This window comes from Macrotis lagotis, chromosome 1 (assembly GCF_037893015.1).
Source record: "Macrotis lagotis isolate mMagLag1 chromosome 1, bilby.v1.9.chrom.fasta, whole genome shotgun sequence".
NCBI classification, from domain to species: Eukaryota; Metazoa; Chordata; class Mammalia; order Peramelemorphia; family Peramelidae; genus Macrotis; species Macrotis lagotis.
In genome coordinates, this window is record NC_133658.1 from 23,800,128 (window position 1) to 23,824,391 (window position 24,264).

General features: G+C 36.5%; 1 protein-coding gene across 2 annotated transcripts in view; it reads right to left on the bottom strand.

The window, feature by feature from the left end:
• Positions 1 to 18,295: 18,295 nt before the first annotated feature.
• LOC141512859 (zinc-alpha-2-glycoprotein-like) overlaps positions 18,296 to 24,264 on the bottom strand; it is a 40,591-nt gene continuing 34,622 nt past the window's right edge. For both annotated transcript variants that reach the window (XM_074222190.1, XM_074222183.1), the window contains exons 4-6: positions 23,389 to 23,667; positions 23,144 to 23,260; positions 18,296 to 18,691 (exon numbers count right to left, since the gene is read on the bottom strand). In XM_074222190.1, coding sequence (XP_074078291.1) covers positions 18,630 to 18,691; positions 23,144 to 23,260; positions 23,389 to 23,667 — 458 coding nt within the window. In that variant the 3' untranslated portion in view covers positions 18,296 to 18,629. The remainder of the gene's footprint in view (positions 18,692 to 23,143; positions 23,261 to 23,388; positions 23,668 to 24,264) is intronic.

Consider the following 24,264-nt stretch of genomic DNA (forward strand, 5'->3'; position numbering starts at 1 on the left):
TTGTTATTAATGCTGAGTTATTATGTAGTTCAGGAAAATAAAAATTAAATATCTAGGAAAAAGGTAGATGTCAGGCTGACAATACAAACAAGTGTGATGAGTCCATATGAAAATATCTATGATTGTTTTTTTAATTTTTTAAATTTTCTTGAACTTTTTCCCCCTTTCTTAAGATTTTTTTTTGCAAGGCAATGGGGTTAAGTGAATTGCCCAAGGCCACACAGCTAGATATTTATTATGTGTCTGAAGTCAGATTTGAATTCAGGTACTCCTGACTCCAGGGATGTTGCTCTATCCACTGTGCCTTCTAGCCACCCCAATTTTCTTGAACTTTTAAAATTTCTTTTGAATTTTATTATTTTCTGCTAATCTTCCCTCCCCCCCAACCCCCATAGAAGGCAGTCTGATAGTCTTTACATTGTTTCCATACTATACATTGATCTAAATTTAATGTGTTGAGAGAGACATCATATCCTTAAGGAAAAATATAAAATATAAGAGATAGCAAAATTACATAATAAGATAACGGTTTTTGTTTTTTAAATTAAAGGTAATAGTCTTTGGTCTTTGTTGAAATTCCACAATTCTTTCTGTGGATACAGATGGGATTCTCCCAAAATTGTCCCTGATTGTCCCACTTATGAAATGAGCAAGTCCATTAAGATTGCTCATCAACCCCATGTTACTGTTATGGTGTACAATGTTCTTCTCGTACTTCTCATCTCACTCAGCATCAGTTCATGCATATCCTCCCAGGCTTCTCTGAATTCCCATCCCTCCTGGTTTCCTCATAGAACAATAGCATTCGAAAACATACATATACCACAATACATTCAAGCATTCCCCAATTGATAGACATTCATTCAATTTCTAATTCTTTGCCACCACAAATAGAGCTGCTATGAATATTTGTACAAGTGATGTTTTTACCCTTTTTCATGATCTCTTCAGGATATAGACCCCGTAATGGTATTGCTGGATCAAAGGTTATGAACATTTTTATTGCCCTTTGGGTGCAATTCCAAAATGCTCTCCAGAAAGGTTGGATGAGTTTACAGCTCCACCAACAATGTATTAGTGTCCCAGATTTCCTACATCCCTTCAAATCTGATAGGTATTAGATGGCACCTTAGAGTTGCTTTAATTTCCATTTCTCTAATCGATAATGGTTTAGAGCAATTTTTCATATGACTATGGATAGCTTTGATTTCCCTATCTATAAACTGCCTTTGCATATCCTTTGATTTGTCAGTTGGGGAATGACTTGTTTTTTTTTATTTTTTATGAATTTGACTCAGTTCTCTATATATTTTAGAAATGAGTCCTAAGTCAGAAATCTTAGTTGTAAAAATTGTTTCCCAATTTACTACATTTCTTTTGATCTTAGTTACAATGGTTTTGTCTGTGCAAAAGATTTTTAATTTAAAGTAATTAAAATTATCTAGTTTGTTTTTAATGATATTTTCCATCTCTTTCTTGGTCATAAGCTGCTTCTCTTTTCATAGATCTGACAGGTAAACTATTCCTTGATCTCCTAGTTTGCTTACAATAGTGTCTTTTATGTCTAAATCATGTATCCATTTTGATCTTGTCTTGGTATAGGGTGTGAGGTGGTCTAATTCAAGTTTCTGCCAACTAAATTCCAATTTTCCCAACAGTTTTTTTTTTTATCAAAGAGAGAGTTTTTGTCCCCAAATCTGGAGTCTTTGAGTTTATCAAACAGCAGATTACTATAATCGTTTCCTGCTATCTCTTTTGCACCTAGGTTATTCCATGATACACCACTCTGTTTCTTAGCCAATATCAGACTGTTTTGATGACTGATGCTTTATAATATAATTTTAGATCTGGTTGGGCTAAACCACCTTCTTTTTCACTTTTTTTTTCATTAAAACCCTAAAAATTCTTGACTTTTTATTTCTCCATATGTATTTATTTACAATTTTTCTAACTCATTAAGGTAATTTTCTGGAATTTTGATTGATAGGGCACTAAATAAATAGTCTAATTTAAGTAGAATTGTCATTTTTATTATATTAGCTCAGCCTATCCATGAGCAGTTGATATTTGCCCAGTTATTTAAGTCTGATTTTATTTGTGTGAGAAGTGTGATCTATGATTATTTTTAGACTTTATTAAGAGAATAGGAATGAGGAGGTGTTAAACTCTCTGTATTCTTCCTGGTCAGATCACATATTGGGAGTCATATTCAATTCTCAATGCTTCATTTCATGATTCCAGAGAAGGTCTATTCTGAGGAGAGAGAAATAGAATCCATGATAAGGTTGAAGATACTGAAGACTTGTATCCTGGAGAAGAGATTATAGAGGAGACAGATGATTATAATACAAGTATTTGAGGAATTCAACTTGATTTTCCTATGTCCAGTAAAGAGAACTAGGAAAAATCTGATGAGTTTTACTAGGAAGAAGTAATTCCCCATCATTGGAGATCAATAAACTGAATTTAGATGCTTATTTTTATTTCTTTTTTAAAAATTTCTTTCGCAAGGCAGTGGGGTTAAGTGACTTGTCCAAGGTCAAGCAATTAAGTAAATATTTAATGTCTCAGGTCATGATTTGCATTCAGCCTGATACCAGGGCCAGGGCTCTATCCACTATACCACCCAGCTGCTCTGAGTTGTACTAGCTGTAGTAGAGGTACAATCTGAGGTCTTTTCCATCTCTAAGTCTATGAGAGATCACCATTTTGTTTATAAAGAGCTTTCCCCCCTAGGAAATCCATTAGGTATAGGGATGGTGTAATATCCCTACCCCTTGTGACATCTTTTTCCTACCCTTTTCTTTTCTCATATTGTCCTAGCACCTTACTTTCACTACCCCTCTCATCACCATTTTACCTGTTTTTTCTTCTTTCATATGATGAAACCCCCAGCACAGCTCAGCACCAGAATAACTGTTAAGAGATTCAGGGTCATGACCTGTTGCCCCTGCACAGATGGCTTCTCAGGAACTGCAGGGTCTGAAAGGCAAAAAGGAAACAAGAAGTGTTTTTGAGAGGAGAGGCAGATGAGGAGCATGTCCAGTGAAAAATTCTACTCTGTGGAACATTACTAAGAGTAGAAAAAGTGGGGAAAAGTTTCATTCCATAGCCCACATACCTTGGGAAAAATACTCACCAGGAAACACAACTAGTATCTTCAGCTTACTGTGCTCTGCCCAGATGTAAATAGTCCCTGAATTACCAGAGGGAAGCTCCAATGTTGTTTGGAGGTAGAAGGTGGAATAAACATTAGGCAAGATGCCACTGGAGGTCTCTTGGCCCCCCCATGCCCAGCTGCCCACTCTTCTGCCAGTGCAGCTGGATAGGGTAAGGGTAGAAGCCTGTGACTGTGCAGTTGAAAGTGACTCTACCACCTGGAGAGAAATCAAGAGAGAAATATTACTTCAAATCATCAGTGACATTTTGTTGTTCCCTTATCACTTCTATATCCTCTCTCTTCCTTTCCTTCCATTTTCTCTCTCCTCTTTCTTTCTCTATTAGTTATTAACTTTGTCAAATTATTTCAGATAGCTGTAGGACTTGGATATTATTATTTTAGCTGCTACAAAAGTCATCTTATCCCTAGGAATAAGTTTCCAAATTTCTATTTCCTCACTCTATTGCCTTTGCTCTGACATAGTCATAAACAATTGTTTGCTACTATTTGCAGCATTGTAAGTGAAAGTGATCCTGTGCTCATGCATCATATGTATTCAGTTACAAATTGGTAAGATGAGGATTCTTTCTGGTTATATGAGGAACCACTGCACTTTACCAATTTATTTCCTCTAAGCCCTACAGTCCATGAAGCCTGTTACCATGAGCCCTTGGGACTTGCTGTCTGTCCTAATGCAGAATATTTTTATATGTGCTGTTTTCCAATTATTCTATGAGTTTCTAGTCATCAAGGACTGTTTTGTCCTTCTATCTGTTCCCTCCCAGAGTTTAGCATAGTGCTTAGCATATCATAAAGTCTTGATAAATGCTTTTTCTTGCCTTCTTTCATTAATTCAATTATTCATTCATTCTGTCCTCAGACTCAAAACTCCCTAATCTTGAAGGCTTGGGTAGTCTTTCTACACTAGTCAGTACCTAGGACAGTGCTTTGCAATTAGTAGACTTCAATAAACATTTGTCAAGAGAGATCACGATTTCAAAACTCAATCCCTGAATCATCTTTTCTAGGGGGTTAAGAATAAAATCTTGAATATTTTAATACTTGAAAGGGTACTTTCTCACTTGGTGCTGATTGTACCTTTTCCATTCCACCCTCATGAGTTATTGTGAGTTAGAAGTCATTACCTAGGGACCATTCCACTGTTGATTAGTCTCTCCACACTTAGTTAGAGTGGTCATCTGATAAGAGTCAATTTGTCCCAAGTCCATGTTGAGAGTTTTCTCAGCTTCATAAAATTGACCAGAGGCTGTACTTTGCTTTCATGGTCTTACAAAACCCTGGGAGGCAATAGGAAGGACTGAGAATTTATCATTCTCCTTCATGGCTGAGTACTGCAGGATTTTCTTCATCATGTCAAAATATTCCTGCATAGCCTTCTCTCTCATTTTGATCCTTAAATGATTTTCTGCTAAGAGTTTGAAGAGCTCTACTTCAGGCTTCATGGAAATGTAGTGATTAATCTGATCATCAGTCTTGAAAATATCTTCACCGAAGTGGAGATGGCTGACAATCTCAATGTCATTATCCAGTTCATAGTATGTAAAGAGTTGGGATATGTGATTCTCTGTAGAGAGATTTTTGAGTCAGTATGATATAATGAAATCAAGATTGGAATTGAAGTTAGAAGGGCCAGTATGAATCCAGTCTCCCATATTTGCTAACTAGATAATCTCGAGTAATTCACTTAAACCTTCAAATTTTATGATAATTAATAGCTAACATTTATACATTACCTTTGAGATCATCAAAGCACTTTCCATATATAATATTCTTACTGCTATTCCTCACAAGCCCCTTGAGAGATATGCTCATTCTAAAAATGGGAATCCAATACTGAATGATATTAAATGACTTGCCCAATTGTTGGGAGCCAGGGTCTCTAAGCTGTTTGACACAGTCACAGCAAGAAGACTCAAGGCAGTCACACTGCCTGATGGAACAACATTCCCTTCTTCAATATACATATATATATATATATATATATGTATATATATGAATATATATAGGGATTTCATGCATACCAATATTTATATGTTTATTATTGATTGCAATATTTAATCACCCTAATACTGGAATGACTATAAAGGAAGGATATCAGAAAAATTCCTTGAATAAAACAGATTGTAAACTCTGTCCAAATTTAGCAGGACTGCCTCTCCCTGAGGCATACAAAAGGCTTCAACATTATGAAATCTCTGGGAAACCCAACACTGGAAATTCCAAGGAGATGTCAAAATATATATATATATATATATATGAAAACAGATGCAAGATGGGTCAGATAGAATTCCAGGGAAATTAATAGTTTTGCCCCCCCCTTAACATACACAGGAATATATGAAAAAGATGGTGAGAAAATAGTTAGTACAGGTGACCGATATGTGAACTCCAGCAGCTTTAGTTTCATGGGAAAGAAGAAAAAAGTCACAGAAACTGTGACTTCTACCAACAAGGCCTGAAAGAAAAATTGGTTATTGTAGGAGTCAATGGACAGGTGGACAAATGTAACTACCCTCACTATAGGTTGTCAAGGGAGCATATCAAAAAACATTACAAAAACATAAAAGTGTTCCATTAAACAAATTATATCAAAGATTACTATAAGGAAAGTTCTGTTTAATTAATAACTTTACTATGCAGCAACAAACTAGTCGACTGGCAGGTTGAGGTCATCATGGTCTGAGCAGGGACAAGAAAATTAATTACATGATTGAGAATCACACTTGTAACCACTACATGATCAAACTTGTAACCATATGAACTATGTGATTAATGATGAAAATTGTACACTTTTGTAACTAAGGAAATGATTTTAGTTTTCTTGTTTGATATGATTCTGAGACTATAAAAATAAATCTAACCAGCTGACCAGTCAACCTGCTCCTGCCTTGACCCACTTGTTGACTCAACTCATTTCGCCGACTCTATCCCTCCTCTCAGGTTGGACCCCCGTGCCCAATGACTTGTCATATAGCTAACACTCCTCTAAAGTGGGATTCAAACATGTCTTCCTCATTCTAGCTCTAGAAATTTTCCAGGAATCCAAACTCCCTATGGTCTCACAATTTTTGAAAAATCTTTAAAAAAGTTTTGAAGTTATTACTATTAAACATATTTTTTGGGGCAGCTAGGTGATGCAGTGGATAGAGCACTGGCCCTGGAGTCTGGAGTACTTGAATTCAGATCCAGCCTCAGACACTTAATAATTACCTAGCTGTGTGGCCTTGGGCAAGCCACTTAACCCCATTGCCTAGCAACCCCCCCCCCCAAATATATTTTTCCTAGTGCATAATGGGGTAGCAATATTTGCACACTATACCTCTCAGGCTTACTCAGAGAAAAGAACTATTCATATGTGAAACTTTTGTAGTTTTCTATAAGAATAGACTATTTCAGAGCAGGTAAATTGAATCAAAGAATAATAAGGAAAATTATTGATTTTTGGTCAATTTTAGAGGTGACTTGTACTTTGATTTGAATTATTCTTCAGACCAAAGGGGGATCAACTATTCCTAGTGAAAACTAATAAGATAGAATCATGTCAGTCTTGGCTTAAATTGAGTCTGTATAATTTTCTATTATAATAATATATAGCTACTATATCTGAATGTATTATTTTGAAAGTTATGCAAAGTTGGATATAAACTTTAAAAATAGTTTGTTGCCTGAATTTTTAATGTCAGCCAATAGGAAAAAGGAAGGGAAATTGAATCTAGAACTTAGCAATAGGAGATAGTGGCTTTTTGAAATAGAAGGCAGCATTGACTAGTTGGTTTGGGGTGTAGTGGCCAATTCTGAAACATTGTGACTTTGCAAAGTATCTTCACTGGAGAATTTCCTTGATATGCATCATCAGGGAAAAACCCAGATCTGAATTCTTTTTTTAATTTTTTTAATTTTTGTGCAAATGATGTTTTTTATACACTACTAAAATGTTCTTGTTTAAGAGTAAACATAATACCCCCTCCTCCCAAAAATATAGACCTTCATGAGCAATAAAGGAAAGAGAAAAAATAAAAATAAAAAAATTTTAAAATGTGTTTCATTATGTGTTCCAATACCACCAGCTCTGTTATAGGTGGATCACATTCTTTATGATAAGTCCATCACAAAAGCTACTTCCATATTTTTCCACCATTGCCATTGCTGATTGCAACTCCCTCCATTCATACCTCCCCACTACCATATACTGTATTTTCTCTCTCCTTTCACTGTGTCCCTCTTCTTAAATGTCCTGTACGGTAGTTGGATGGTATAGCAGACTGATCACTGGTCCTAGGGCCAAGAGGCCTGAGTCCACATACCATCCCTAAGGGCCAGCAACCACCTGGCCCTGTGGTCCCGGACAGGCCATCCAATCCCAGCCCCTTGCAAGAAGTAAAAAAGAAAATGTGTTAAATCTGACCACTCTCCCCCATGGCCTACCCTCTCCTCCATCACTCACATCCCCATCCTTCCCCCATCCTCCTTCTCTCCTTTTTACTCCAGATGTCTATACCCCATTGAGTATATATGCTGTTTCCTCTCGTAGCCATCTCTGATGAGAGCAAAGATTCCCTCATTCCCCCTTGCCTTCCTCCTTCCATATCATTGCAATAGCTCATTGTAATAAAGAAAAATCTTATTATATGAAATATCTTAGCCTATTTCACCTCTTCTTTCTCTTTCTCCTATTACATTTCCCTTTTAGCCATTGACTCCACTTTTGCAATATATTATATCTTCAAATTCAGCTCTCTCCTGTGCTTCATCTATAAAAGCTCTTTCTACCTGCTCTATTAAATGAGAGGTTTAATTTGAGTATTATCAGTATCATTTTTCCATGCAGGAATAATGCAGTTCATCATCATTAAGTCCCTCATAATTTACCCTTCTCCTCCACTCTCTATGCTTCACCTGAGTCCTGTATTTGAAGATCAAACTTTCTGTTTAGCTCTGGTTCTTTCAACAGGAACAATTGAAATTCCCCTGGTTCATTGAAAGTCCATCTTTTCCCCTGGAAGAGGATGTTCAGTTTTGCTGGGTAGTTTATTTTTGGTTGCATTCCAAGCTCTCTTGCCTTCTTGAATATTATATTCCAAGTCCTACAAGCCCTAATGTAGTTGCTGCTAAGTCCTGGATAATTCTTCTGGCTGCTTGTAATAATTTCTCTTTGACTTAGGAATTCTGGAACTTGGCTATATTATTCATGGGAGTTGTTTTTTTGGATCTCTTTCCAGGGGAGATAGGTGAATTCTCTCAATTTCTATTTTGCCCTCAGATTCTAGGCTATCTGGGAATTTTTTTCCTATAGGAATTCTTTAAAAATTAGGTCAAGACTCTTTTCCTGATCATGAATTCCAGGTATCCCAATAATTTTTAAATTATATTTCTGGAATCTATTTTCCAGATCAGTTGTTTTTTCAACAAGTTGTTTCACATTTTCTTCTAATTTTTCATTCTTTTGGTGTTGAAGTATTGTGTCTTGACTTCTCATATAGTCAACAGTTTCCTTTAACTCCATTCTACATCTGAAGGATTTGTTTTCCTCAGAGAGTTTTCTTATCTCATTTTCTATCTTGCCAATTCTACTTTTTAAAGCATTCTTCTCCTCAATAACTTTTTGAACTGTTTTATCCATTTTACTTATGCTGGTTTTTAACATGTTATTTTCTTCAGCAATTTTTGGATCTTCTTGACTAAGCTGCTGACTTCATTTTCATGTTTTCCTGCATCTCTCTCATTTATTTTCCCAATTTTTCTTCTATCTCCCTTACTTGATTTTCAAAATCTTTTTTGAGCTCTGTCATAGCCTGAGCCCAACTTCTGTTTCTCTTGGAGTCTTTAGATGCAGAAGCTTGTACTTCCTCATCTTCATACTGAGTATTTGTCAATGGTCCAGTTTCTCTTTTTTCTCTGCTCATTTCCCCAGCCTGTGCCTGGTTTGGGGGTGCTTCCTGAGCATTTGAGTATTATTGGGACACCCCCACAAGGTCCTCAGTGAGTGAGGCTCTGACTGCTCTCCTGGTCTGTGAATGACCACAAGCACACCCCTTTGCCATGGAGCTGAGGGGGCATCCCTGTTCTATTGGGGGGGGGGGGCTAAACTGCAACCAGGATCTGAATGTGGTCATATCCTCAGAGACCTGCTCCAGGGACAGAGGACAGACCTCAGAAGTCTCTTTCTACTCCCCTACTTTTGGTAGGCTGAGCACTCAAGGCTCAGTTGCCTGGGGGCTCCTGCTTACCTGTTCCATCTGATTCTGTTTTCTGGATCTGGGCTGCCATGGCCACCAATGCTCGCTGAGTGCCCTGAGGGTTGTGCTTCATGTGATAGCTCTGGCAGAGGTCACTTGGCTGATCTTCCAAGTTGTGCCCGGTGTTCCCCAGGGTGTAGATCAGGAAACTGCTCCCACTCCAGTGAGCTGCAGCTCTCAGGCACCCTGGGGCTGCTTCTGGGAGGCTGAAGTTGCTTCTGGCAGGCCACCCCTCTAACCCTGTAGAGTGGAGCCTTTCCACTATTTTCCAGGTTACTTTGGTCTGGAGAATTGCCTCACTTGATCCCTCTGTGAGTTATGTCTCTTGAAAATTTAGTTAAGAGTCATAATTTTATGATTTTTGAAATAAAATGGAGAGAACACCTAGGAGAGGCTTCTCCTGTCACCATCTTGACTCTCCTAAAAACTTTTCATATAAACTTTGGCTGGACTTCACAGCACAAAATCTTTCTTCACTTTTATTTTCCCTTCTAATTTAACAGGTTTTCCTGGGAGGGAAGGAAAGCTTAAAGATAGGATGTGAGCTGTGGGAGTCAGAGGAGTTTTAATCTCTTTCATGTCATTTTTGAGGGGAAGAGGAGCACTTAACACATCTCTGCCATCTTGGCCAGAAGCCCCTTAGTCTTGGTTGATTTCTTTAATGATTCTATCCAATCATGGATTCAGCAAGATCCTAGAGAATAAAACTAATTTTTTGCTATTTCAGTTTTAGTCTAATAAAATTATGATTAACAACATGCACTTGAGTTCAGTCTTCCTGGCTCTGAAGCCATTTTTCTATGCACTCTATCACTCTGCTTAAAAGAAACCATTTGACAAAAGGTAAAGTGTTTTATGGATGTCAGCTATTATTAACCAGAAATTTTTGAATGAACTTTAAAGATTATCTAGTCCCATTCCCTCATTTGACAGGTAAGGAAATTGAGCAGCAGAAGATAGAAATGACCTCCTCAAGGTCATGTAGCTAACCAATCACCAGAAAGCCAGAATTAAAGCAGACTTACTCTGAATTTAAAGAGACTCAATCCATATTCTGTTTCTATTACTTCCCTGAGTAACCCCAAACAACATAATGTATTGTTTTTTATTATGATAATAATTTATATTTATATAAAACTTGGAAATTTGCAAAGTACTTTCTTTTTAAAAACCTTTTAATTTTGATAGTAGGCTTTTATCCCTTTTAAATGAGTTAACTGGACACCCAGACAAGGATGATGAGACTTTCTTGAGATTATGCTACTAGTCAGAGGACACAGATAGGACTCAGATCAGGTTTTCTAATTCTTCCTAGTAGCTGTCCCACTATTTTAGGCTGATCTTTATGTCCCCTGACCAATTCCTGTGCTCAGTATGTTTTCTCTACATAGGAGATCTAATGTGCAGTAGTAAAAAGAACACTGACCTAAGAAATTCAGGTACCAGTCTTAAGACTCTAACATTTTAAATCTTACCTGGAAAAGAACTTCAGAGGCATCTATTCCATCCCTCTCATTTTATAGACAAAGAAACTGAGACCAAAGGATATTAACTATGAATTGTTTTCCTAATTAGAATGTTAATATGGAACCTTTATAAAGAATATTGGAGCAACTCAGGGAATAGAGTGCTAGGTCTGGCGTTATGGAGACCTGAGTTGAAAATCTGGCTTCAGACATTTACTAAGGGTGTGATCCTGGCCAAGTCACTTAACTTTTTTGATTCAGTTTCCTCATCTGTATTGGCAAATTACCTCAATATTTCTGACAATGAAAATCCAAATGGGAGGTTACAAAGAATCAAACATGACTGAAATGACTGAAGAACAAAAATAGAGAATTTAGGAAAATCTACAGAAAGGAATTATACAGCAGGGTTGTGTTTAACTGGGTTGTGACCTGCACAATTGGATCATATCTACCTATCTTGTATTAGAGAGTTAAAATATTATGATCATTGTTGTTGTTGCTGCCAAAAGGAGGTGTCCTTGAACAGAGCTTCGTTAAGGATAGAGACAGGCACTGACCTGTATTTATATGAGAGAGAACTCCGGTGTAAGTAAATTGTCTCTACCAATGCAGTTTGGAACTTTTCCTTTAAGATATATTTATTCACAGAATTACAGTTTTAAGAGTATCATCCAGAACACTGAGAGTGAAAGTGACTTGCCCAGGATCACATAGTCTGTTTGTTTCAGAAGTAACACGTGAATCCAGGTCTTCTTGGCACTGAACTCACCTCTCTATCCATTACACTATACTATATCTTTAAATATAATCACAACTCACTCTTATGCCATGCTCTGAGGACTGTGGAACATTGTGCTCACCAGAATCATGTGAGATAATTAGAGTCACCAAATTATTTTCACCATTTCATAAAGAAGAAACGACTCAGAAAGGGCAAGGGAGTTGTACATGTCAAATGATTAAAACGTCTCAGATCTAGGATTTAGACCTGGGTACCTTGTCTTAGAATTTGGTTCTTTTCCCACTAAACTATACTTTCTCCACACATTTGAATGAGTGATTGAGGCAGGAAAGGTTACCCAAGAAAGGAAAAAAGCTGGGATTGACTCTGAGTTGACAACCTTTTTCTTGACAGTGGTAATGCAGTCTAATTGATGAACAGGATGTCTCTTATTTTTAGGCAGAATTTCCTTTTACTTTGATAAATAGCAGATCCATTGACATCTTTGGGTTTCTGAAAGTATCATGTCACATATTTCAATGTGCATGAATGTCTAGCTGAATACCTAAAAAAAAGTTTTTTTCCTTGTTGTCCTCATAACCTCTGCCCAGAGAAAAGCTAATAGTAATGATAGTGTTAATAGTAATAAACTCAGTTACATTTCTATTATACTAGCTGAGTGCCAGGTAAGCAGGTGGGTGGTATAATCAGTGGAGTACCAGGTCTGAAGTCAAGAAGATCTAAGTTCAAATCTCACTTCAGAAATTTACAAACTGGGTGACTTGGAGGTAGTCACTTAACCATTATTTATTTCAGTTCATCATCTGTAAAATGAAGACAGACTGGAGAAGGGAATGCCAAACCAACCCAGAATTTTGTCAAGAAAAACCACATGATTATTGTAATCTGCTGTTTGATAAACTCAAAGAGTCCAACTATTGGGATTAAAAACCCTCTCTTTGATAAAAACTGTTGGGAAAATTGGAAGTGAGTATGGAAGAAACTTGGATTAGACCAATACCTCATACCCTATACCAAGATAAGATCAAAATGGTTACAAGATTTAGACAAAAAAACACAATATTATAAGCAAACTAGAATATCAAGGAACACACACACACACACACACACATATATATATGTATGTATGTATGTAGGTATAATCAGCTAGAAGGAAAGGGAAGCAGTTTATGACCAAGGAAGAGATGGAGCATATCACTGAAAACAAACTAGATAATTTTGATTACATTACATTAAAAAGCTTTTGCACAGACAAAACCACTGTAACCAAGATCAAAAGAAATGTAGTAAATTGGGAAATACTTTTAACAACTAGTATTTCTGACAAAGGACTCATTTCTAAAATATGCAGAGAACTGAGTCAAAATTTCAAAAAAAACCAAGCCATTCCCCAATTGACAAATGGTCAAAGGATATGCAGAGTTAATTTACAGATGAGGAAATCAAAGCACTCAATAGTCATATGAAAAATTATTCTAAATCATTACTTATTAGAGAAAAGCAAATTAAAGCATTTCTGAGATACTACCTCACACCTCTCATACTAGCCAATATGACCAGAAAGCACAATGATCAATGTTGGAAGGGATGTGGGAAATCTGGGACACTAATGCATTGTTGGTGGAGCTGTGAACTCATCCAACCTTTCTGGAGAGCAATTTGGAATTATGCACAAAGGGCAACAAAATTGTGCATATCATTTGATCCAGCAATACCACTACTGGGTCTATTCCCCGAAGAGATTATGATAAAGAGTAAAAACATCACTTATACAAAAATATTCAAAGCAGTCCTGTTTGTGGTGGCAAAGAATTGGAAATTAAGTGAATATCCTTCAATGGGGAAATGGCTTAACAAATTGTGATATATATATATTATATATATATATATATATATTATATATATATATATATATAGCCTAATCTCACTCCCAATCTCTCAAAGGAGAACTATATATACATATACATATATAAATATACATATATATATATGTATATATCATGGAACACTACTGGTCTATTAGAAACCAGGAGGGATGGGAATTCAGGGAAGCCTGGAGGGATTTGCATGAACTGATGCTGAGCAAGATGAACAGAACCAGAAAAACATTGTACACCCGAACAGCAACATGGGGGTGATGATCAACCTTGATGGACTTGCTCATTCCATCAGTGCAACAATAAGGGACCATTTTTGGCTATCTAAGATGGAGAATAGTATCTCTATCCAGAGAAAGAAGTGCGGAGTTTGAACAAAGAGCAGACTATTACCTCAATTTAGGGGAAAAAACCATTATCTTATTATGTAATTTTGCTATCTCTTATACTTTATTTTTCTTCCTTAAGGATATGATTTCTCTCCCATCACATTCAACTTAGATCAATGTATACCATGGAAACAACATAAAAACTAACAGACTGCCTTCTGTGGGGGGTGGGGGGAGGGAAGCAAAAATAGAGGGAAAATTGTGAAACTCAAAATAAAATCTTTCTTTAAAAGAAAGTTAGGACTACTCTGATAGCCTGCTATTTGTATTTCAGGTGCATCCATGTATATTGGATGGTAGACATTTACATTCTCCAACATTAAGATAATAATAATAAACCATTTATATATAAATGTATATATGTATAAACCACATGGACAAAGTCCTTAGATTACTGAGAGTTGAACCCAGTTGAGCAATTTAACAAGAAAATGTGCCAGATACTGCTAAGCATTTTACAAACATCTCATTGGAGCATCACAACAGATCTGGAAGGCAGATAATATCATTAAGCCCATTTTACAGTTGAAGTAACTGGCAAACCTATGTTAAGTGACTTGTTCTAAGAACACTCAGTTAGTATTTGAGGTGGGATTTGAACTCTGCCCTTCCTGACTCCAGGATACAACTTTGTATCAATTGCCACCTATTTGCCTTGGGGCAGATTTCTGCACTAACCTTGCCTAGGCAGTCATCCTGATTAAAGATTGAGAATGAGATTAGGCTATTAGAATTTATATCCAGGGCCACCTCCAGTCATTCTGATCCATATCTGGTCACTGGATCCAGATGACTCTGGAGGACAAAGTGAGACTGGTGACTTAAAATCCATTTCATGTACTTGTCATAGCTCCACCTCTCTTGATGCCATGGTCTTCTTCAAGAACAAAGGACAAACTTCATCATCATCATCAACATCAGAATTTCCATAACCCCATGCTGACCCTTCTAGGAGTTCTCCACAAGTGATAGCTTTCCTCCCTCCTCTAATTTGTCCCAAATCCCTGTATAGGAACCCCCTACCATCCACTGCAGCATGCTCATGGATCCTCTGACCTAAAAGACAAAAAAAAAAGAAATTTATACCCAACTTGGGTTGGAAATACATCTGATCTAAGACTGAGGGTTTTTCCAGGCCCACTATGTATTTCCCCAATTAGAATGCAAGAATAGTGTATCTACTGAGAATTGAGGTTCCAGAAGGATGAGAACTGCTCCTCATTTGTATATGGAAGCTCTTTGGAGCTCTGGTTTTTTCTGACCTTGCAATCAGGATGTCCTTGGTTCAAACTCAGACTCTAGCTAAAGTATCTGGGCAAGTTACTTAAGCTCCATGGCACCCAACTTTTCCACATATGAAAAAGGGGAAGATTGGACTAAATAATTTTACAGGTTCCTTTCAATTCTAAATCTTTCATCTGTACAGTAACGTAAAAAAAAAACATTTTTTCATTGATCTAGAGAAAGATATTGATGACATGTCTGTCGACTAGGCAGAAAATATTTATTAAGAACCTATTACTAGTTGGATAAAACTAGAGGACAGAACACCAGCCCTGGAGTCAGGATGACCTAAGTTCATAGCCCACCTCAGACACTTAATACTTACTAGCTATGTGACCATGGATCACCTTGCCTGGAAAAAGCCACAGACACAAAAAAGAACCTTGCTAAGCAACACAGTGCCTAAGTGTCTGGGGATACAAAAAAAGACAAAATAATGGTGCCTGCTTTCAAGAAGGTCATAGTCTATTGAGGGCAGGGGCAGATAAAAACTATGTCAAAACAAGACATATGAATGACATGATATTAAATGAACAATAGAGGAAAGGCAATCATGTTGAGGGGTATTATAAATGATTTCTTGTAGAAAGTGGGATTTGAAGGTAGCCAGGAGATGAAGATGGAGATGGAGAGCAGTCTAGGCATGGGGAATAGTCATATGAAAATACACAGAAGATGGAATGTCTCATTTCAGGATCAGGAGACCTGGGACACTGGACTACAGATTTTATGAGAGTGAGTAAGGTATAAGAAGAATACTGAGTAGGAGGGAAGTGCTAAGATCAAATCCACATTTTAGAATGATCTGTTTGACAGCTGAATTGAGGATGGCTAGGAGTGGAGAAAGCATGAAGAACAAATGGTATTACAATAATCTTGGCATGAGGTGATGATGGCCTATACTGGGATGATTATAATGTCAGAGAAGGGAAGGGGGTATATATGAGAGATGTTTTGATGGAAGAAACAATAGGACTTGTCAACAGATTGTATATGTGAGGAGGCAAAAGAGAATGAACAATAGATGATGACAACTAAAGTTACTGGGAGGATGGTGGTACCCTTGGTAGTAAGGGAATGTTGAAGGAAATGAAGATTTGGGGAAAGATAATGAGTTCATTTTTTAAACATGCTGGGTTTAAGATTTCTGTAAGACATTCAATTCAAGAGGTCCAATAGGCAGTTTAGAAATGTGAATCTTTTTTTTAGGTTTTTTTGCAAGGCAAATGGGGTTAAGTGGCTTGCCGAAGGCCACCCAGCTGGGTAATTATTAAGTGTCTGGGGCCGGATTTGAACCCAGGTACTCCTGACTCCAGGGCCGGTGCTCTATCCACTGTGCCACCTAGTTTCAAAGGCTATAGAGAGATATAAAGAAAGAAAACTGAGATGGGTCATTAGGTCTGGCAACTTTGGAGAGAGAGAACAGATGAAGTCAGAAGTCACATTGTAGGAAGTTAAGAAAAAAATGAGGCACAGAATCTAATCTTACAATGTCTTATCAGTAGCCTTTCAGAGTTTGGATGACCTAAAATATTAATCCTCTTCATCTAATTTGTGATGAGCCTATCTATACATAACTTGAGTGGCACCAGACATGATCCATTACTGATTCAAAGTAGGTTTGGAAGAAATTCCTCTATGTACTAATGCATTGTGACATAATGCTTAGCAAGTTAGCCTCAAAACTAAGCAGACCTGTGTGCAAATCCAACAAATAATTTTTAGATCCTTTAGACAGGTAACTTAACTTTTCACTTCTCTAAGTCAGCTCTCCAGGACCAAATTGCCCAGTGAGTACTGATATATATTAGAGAGAATTACTTAAATTAATGAAACTATAAGTTCAGTTTTTATCTTTTTATACATATCAGTAGATACTGCTGTCTTTACTAATGTGGAGTCCCAGTGATAGAACCAAATGCACTCAAAATATTAGTGTTTAATAAAAATATAGATAAGTGAAAATTAGGAGAAAGATTTTTGAGTTCATTAATGTTGTTGGGAAAACAGCATAATGAAATATACATTTTGATCCTTACACCATAAAGTTGCAACAAATTCCATTTAATCTTGAATTTAAAATGTCAATCAATCTTGAGCAGGTTAGAAGAGAATAGAACAGCATATTACCTAAATTGTGTAAAACTGATCCTTTGTAAATTATTAAACATTAGTACAGATAAAGACTGGTGAGTTTAATTGCATAAAAATCACAGTGATTATCAAGATCAGGTTTGAAACATGTGCATCAAATATAAAAGGCAAATGTTTAGTATATGAAATTTATAAGGAACATAGGAATATTAGAATTCAATGTCTAATTACCATTGAAAAACGCTAGAATATATGAATGATTTTCAAACAATGATTCAAAGTAATGATAGCGGGAAATATTGATTAAAAGGGTTTGTGATTTGCTTGGTAAGGTGGTTTCTTCCTTCACTGACACAGTTCACAACTTCTCTTTGAATTAGTAGGCAATCTTCTCCATTCTTATGAGTAAAATTTTGCTTGTGTTGGTGGACTACTGGTAGTAAATTTTTTTGAATTGAAGGAGGCTGGTGTTGGAATAACAGTTAAGGGACTTCTTGAGGTCAGTAGGACTTTCCAGGGCTTGTTCCCTACTGGCAGAGCTTAGAGAGGCCTGGATCATCAAAGTTATGATGAGGCATCAGCAGAGGACATTAGTGAAGGAGGGCAACAGTATGAAAGAAAAACATACAAACCTAGATAACAAAGATGAGAAGTGTATATTCAGATAAATTTTTCATTTAATCTTGCATGAAGAGTTTGCTCCCCCCTACCCCCAATAGAAAATAAGAATCTTGAGGGGGGACTTTACTTTTTTGTATTTATTTTCCAGATATCTAGTACACAGTGGGCATATAATAAATGACAATAATGATAATGATAACTAGTATTTATAAAGTACTTTAAAAACACTTTAGAAATATGATCTCATTTGGTTCTCACAATAACTTGAGAGGTAGGTGGTATTATCATCTCCATTTTACTGTGAAAGAAAATGAGGCAAAAGTGTCAGAGGCTGGATTTGAATTTTAATGTTCTTGACTCCACACCTAATTCTCTGCCAATTGTTCCATATAGGGACCTTTAAAATGCTTGTTGAATTGAAATGAATAAAGCAACAAACTAATACATTGCTATGGTCATATTACATATATGAATTTATTATTCTGTAAAGGGTTATAAATCCAAGTTTGCACTGGTTTACTATTTAAAATAAAGTCCATAGCCATATTTGAAAATTAGATAATCATAAGGTATTATTTTTCAAAGAATTCTTCCTTGGACCCCACATGAAAGAACGGAAATCTTTCTGGTAGAGAGAGATCAGTTAGGGACAGCATTGAGATTAATGTTTAGGAAATCCCAAAGAAGACAATAATTGACTTGCCTGGAGTCTTGCCTTGATATATATTACATTTCTCTATTGTGGTGAAGGAGTTGGAGAAGCAGAAGGAAAAGATCCTTCTACCTGATCCATAGAACCTGTGAAGAAATGTCTCAAGGTTGTTATTCCCTCATTGCCTCATGTCAACCTAGCCATCCAATATGTCAATAGAAGTGGTGGAAGAGACCATATTTCTGACATTTCTTAGACTTAGATAAAATAATATATTCTTGTTGCTTCTCAAAGAAGTTTATTTTCATTGATTTTATTCCTTCCCATTCCATCTGATACAATTTACCACTATTCCCTGTATTCCAATGTAGTTCATACATTCTTCCAAACTGATAGAGAAATTTTCAGAGAATGCACACTCTATTGAAGCACTCGAGAAGACATTTCATTGACTTCCTATCTCCATTCCTGATCTCAGAAACTGAGCTTCTAAATCTCACTAGAATTTTTCAGTTTTAAAAACTTCTTTGACCTATATGCTTTTCCTGTCACTGTGGGCAACACCCAATAAATTCTTCCTTTACTAAAAGTGTCCTTTGCCCCCAAATTTCTCTAATGATGATGATAAGAACAATCATAAAAATAATAATAACAATATCAAGATAGCGACTTGTTTCAATACCATTGCGACTTGAGCCCCACTAGTATAAATGAGAATTAAAAAAGACGACTCCCAAAATGGGAGCATCAGCTTTCTATTTTTCATATACCGACAAATGATAAAGTCACATGCTGTAAATACAGACCTGAAAATATCCTTGAGAAATCAACCAGCAAATGGTAATAGAATGATCAGAGCATGATCAACAGATCGATTACATAATTATCTATAAGTACCCAGAAATAGCATTGATTCATAAAAACTTTAAAAAATATATTTAAGCGATGTCATTATGCTACATCACAACGTTTATACTTAATGGAATGAGGAACTGAAAATATAGAGACAGCGGAGGAGATGGAAATTATATGGGAACAGGATAAAATGCTTGTAATTTTCTCATATTGTTTGTTATTGGAATGATGCTAAATATTCACTCAGGGAATCTCAGGGGAATCAAATGACATTATAATGCCTTCATTCTACTCTAAAATGTACTTAGTCTCTTGAATAGTATTTCAAGGAGTATTAATAATAAATGAATAATAAACTGTTACTAATTATTTCTATAAAAGCTTCATTGAAGAGGATGAGAAAAATAACCATAACAATACCTCAAGAATAAAAGGTTCTTCCTGATGTAGAGGACAGTCTCGATTTTTCATGAATTGCTGAGGTCAAAGGAAATCATCACCTGGGCACTATCTTTATCTAGAATGCAACTCAAGGAACCGAAGTAAAGAATGCCATTGGGGCCATCTGTGGGACCTTGCCAACTAGGCAGAATCTGTCAGAACTTTCCCCTTCCTTGAATTAGCCTCTAGGGACTCTAGGTTATCTCCAGATTTGAGTGAGACTCAGGATTTTCATGGAAGAAGAATAATAACTCATTTTATGAAGAGCTGTTCTGCTGCCAGTTCTGGTGCCATATAACTACAATAAGGCTTAGGACTTCAGTGGAGAAACAATGATAGTTCACTCACTTTTTGTACAGTCGAACATTCTACCTAAGGCTCAGTTGGTGCATGATGTCAATCACACCATGGTTAGAGATTTGAGCTTTAGATAGGACGCTTTATTAAGACCAAGAATTATTAATCCAGAACCTGAAGACTCAATGGGTCTGTGTCAAGGATGGGGAACATTTGACCCACAGTTCATATTGATCTGGTGATCACAAGGTAACTTCAAGGAGGACTCAGAGCTTCTTAGGGGTGAATTAATTAAATGTTTGACTAAATATAGCCTATGAATGATGGTATAAATATCCTAATTGCCCTTGCTAGAAAAAACGTTTCCTACTCCTGGTTTATGAGGTCATGAAATCTTAGAAGTAGAAAGACATAGGGATCAACTAATTACCTGAACTTGATTTCTTTCTACCAAATTCCTGCTGTCATACAACCTATTCTAGGAAACCTCTAACAATTCATGGGAAACCAGATGGAGCAGTGGATAGAGCACTGGTCTTTCAGTCAGAGGATGTGAGTTTGAGTCCAGTCCCAGTCACTAGCTGTGCGACCTTTGGCAAGTCATATAACCCTGACTGTCTCACATCCAGGGCCATCTCCAGTCATCCTGATTCCTATCTGGCCACTGGACCCAAATGACTCTGGAGGAGAAAGTGAGACTGGTGACCTGACACAGCTCCCCTCAATCAAATCCAATTTGTGTGCTTGTCATAGTATCACATCCCTGATTTTAAGGTCTTCTTTGAGAACAAAGGGAAACATTCCAATAACAAATAACATGAGAGAAATGACAGGCAATTTATTCTGTTCCCATTAAAGTTCCATCTCCTCTACTGTCTATGTTTTCATAGTTCCTCATTCCATTTAGTATAAAAGTAGCTAGAAATAGCATTGATTCAACAATTCAGAACTCATTATCTCCTGAGCTAGCCTTTTTGTCTTTTGAACAGCTCAATTTAGGAAGGTTTCCTTATCAGAACCCTAAATGTACATCTCTAACTTTTACACATTGCTCTTATTTCTCTCAATTTTCTGAAGACAAGAACAAAGCATCTCTCTTTTTAGGTCATGTATATAAACAAATATATCCTAATAAGCTTTCTTTCTTTATGATAAATATCTCTGATTATTCTTTATGACACAATCTTTAGCATTTTTAAATTAAGCAGAACAAGATTGTTTTTTCTGGACCACAGCTTTAGCTATAGAAATAATGGACTCTTCACTAAGAATGGATTACATCTAATGAGATGAAATCTACTTGCTTAGAATTTAGAAGATCAGATCAAGGGGACTTTAAGTGGAAATTGGAGTGTAAAGGGAAAAAAATGCCAATGTATATTGCCCCAAACATTCAGAAACTGCATAGAACAGCAGATATGATCCAATAAGGACAATATCCAGAATTTTATAGGAGGCAATATTTAAGAAGAGAAGAAATAATAAGATCAATGTTTTTATATGAGTATATTTAAGTGTATTAAATATATGTTATTAACAATTAGAGATGTTAATTGTATTGGGAAATATAATTCCTCCCTTGTGAAGTAGTATGAAAAATATGAGAAAGAGAAGATACTTCTAAATGACCTGTTAAACCTTGGGGAAAAGATTATAAAGAAACATTTTTTACTATCTTCCATGTTCAACCTAGCTTTTCATCATGCTCATGGGAAACATGTAGACAAAGGAGCTAAGAGTTCTGGAATTTCTCATGTCAGGAAAGCCATATATTTATAAGGAGGCAAATTAGAACTTATCAACATTTTAGAGTAGAAAACTTTAAATTTTGAGTAAAAAATTATTCTAATGTTAAATCTGTTATTTATTTCCATTTTTACCCTGAGTAAGTCGCTGACTTTTTTAATACCTCAATTTATTCAGAATTTAAGATGAGGATGTCCTGGATTATTTAGAAAATCTCCATTAATTCTAAATCATATAAATATGATGATGTCACTGAGTCTTGAAGGGATGTGGTTCATATCTGCAATAGAAGATAAATGTGAACACATAGCAAGGACACTTGATGACTAAGAGCCACCATGGTTTGTGATGACTTGGACGAAGTCATGGACAGCATGTACATCAAATGGAGGTGACTTAATGCCGGGAAGGATGGCTATCCCTATTAAATGTCTATAAATAAAATCAATGGCCAAATCAGATCCACAGAACCTTTAAAGGGAAGTTAGCTAGAATATAATAAGATGAAATTTCTTAAGAGTTTTACATATATATATATCACTTCAATAAAATTAAAAGCTCTGTGAGAGCAGTGACTATTTTTTCTTTTGTCTGTGTGCTATGAGTCTAGTAATACCCTAAACAGGCCTTGTCAAATGCTTTTTAGACAAAGTGGATCAGATGATTGGAATATAAATAAATGCTTAGTCCCACAGTTGGATTGAAAATAGCAGTAAGTATGATATTATTACATATATAATATATATACATACATATATACACACAATGTTTTCTGTGAAAAAAAAAGACATTGGGATTTTCCTGCTCTTAAGACTTAATATAAGTCAGCGATGTGATTTGGCCTTGGTGGAACAGAAAAAGGCCTAATCCAACTATACTAACAGCTAATTAATGATTATTAATAGTAGTAATATAATTAATAATAATCATTGACATTTAAATAGCATTTCAAGGTTTAACTGGTACTTTATATGCATCACAATACTGTGAGGTAAGTGATATTATACCCTTCTTTTATAGATGAACAGGCTGAGAATTAGATAAGTTGACTTGCTCAGGATGTTAATGAGGAGTTTTTCGAGCAGGCATAATTTAGATTTCATTGCCTCTTTGTCCTCCTCTCACATTAAGATTCTGAGATTTTTTCTCTAAATATTTTCCATGAGTTACTGAAGTTACTGTTATAGCAACATCTTCTGTGTCCTTGGGAGCTCCCCATCTCATACCTTCTTATTACCTCTGTCTTATTTCATACATACCTGATTTCCTCTTTCTCCATACAATGAGGGTCCCAATACAACTGAGCAGTAGGATGACAGACAATACAATCCCCAGTGTCAGCACCCAAGGCTTTATCTTTTTGGGATTTCCAGGTACTATAGGGAGAAAGGGTAGAGTGTAAGTGGGTGTACATTCAATGAAAGAAGTGGGGAAGGGAAAGGAAGTACACTCTGGGATCTGATCTCCAAGGGATGTGATGAGAATGAGTGGCTGAAAAACTAACCTGGATACACAACAGGGTTCTTCAGTTCACTGTGTTCTACCACACAGGTATAACTCATCTCTGAGTCCTCTGGAGGGAGCTCTAAAGTAATTTGGAGGAAGAAGGTAGAATCCACATTGGGCAGGATGCCACTAGAAGTCTCCTTTCCCCATACACCAAGCTCCCCATTCTTCTCCCAATGCAGCAGGATGGAGTGAGGGTAGAAACCTGTGGCTGTGCAGGAGAGAATGATTCTGCCTTCTGGGTTGACACGCTGAGATACGATCATCTCAGGGGCCACTGGGAGCAGAAATCAGGAAAGAAGACCTCATGTCATTATCTCAGTGAATGTTTGATACCTGCCTTGTCTCTTCCCTCATTGAGATTATCAGTCTCCTTAATGCAACATTCCTTTTCTTACTGAACCCAGTGGAACCATCAGATCTTTGAGAGTAGTATAACTTATAACTCTTTTTCTCTCCTTGGAGATCTAGAAGAGTGCTAGGTAAACACTAGTTACAGAGTCAGCATCTGTTGGTGTTTATTACTACATTACCAGCAACTTTCTAAGCCATCTTCAACTTGTTTGGCTTACTATGATGGATTTGGAACAGAATCTTCTTCAATAGGTCACTATTTCATCTGATTCACTATTTTAGCAGTGCAGATCCTTCTAATGAAGAATGAAGACCCACTATACTAGCCATGATATCCTTCATACTCCTCCTGGAACCCAAGAAAATAAAAGCAAAACATTCCCTGGTGATCAGAATTCTGGTGATAATGCTCTAACTGTTCACTAGGCAGCAGCTAGAAAGACCATCATTCTTGTGGCTGTATATATTTTTTTCAAACTTGGTTGGACATGACAGAGTATATTATATTCAATTGTCATAT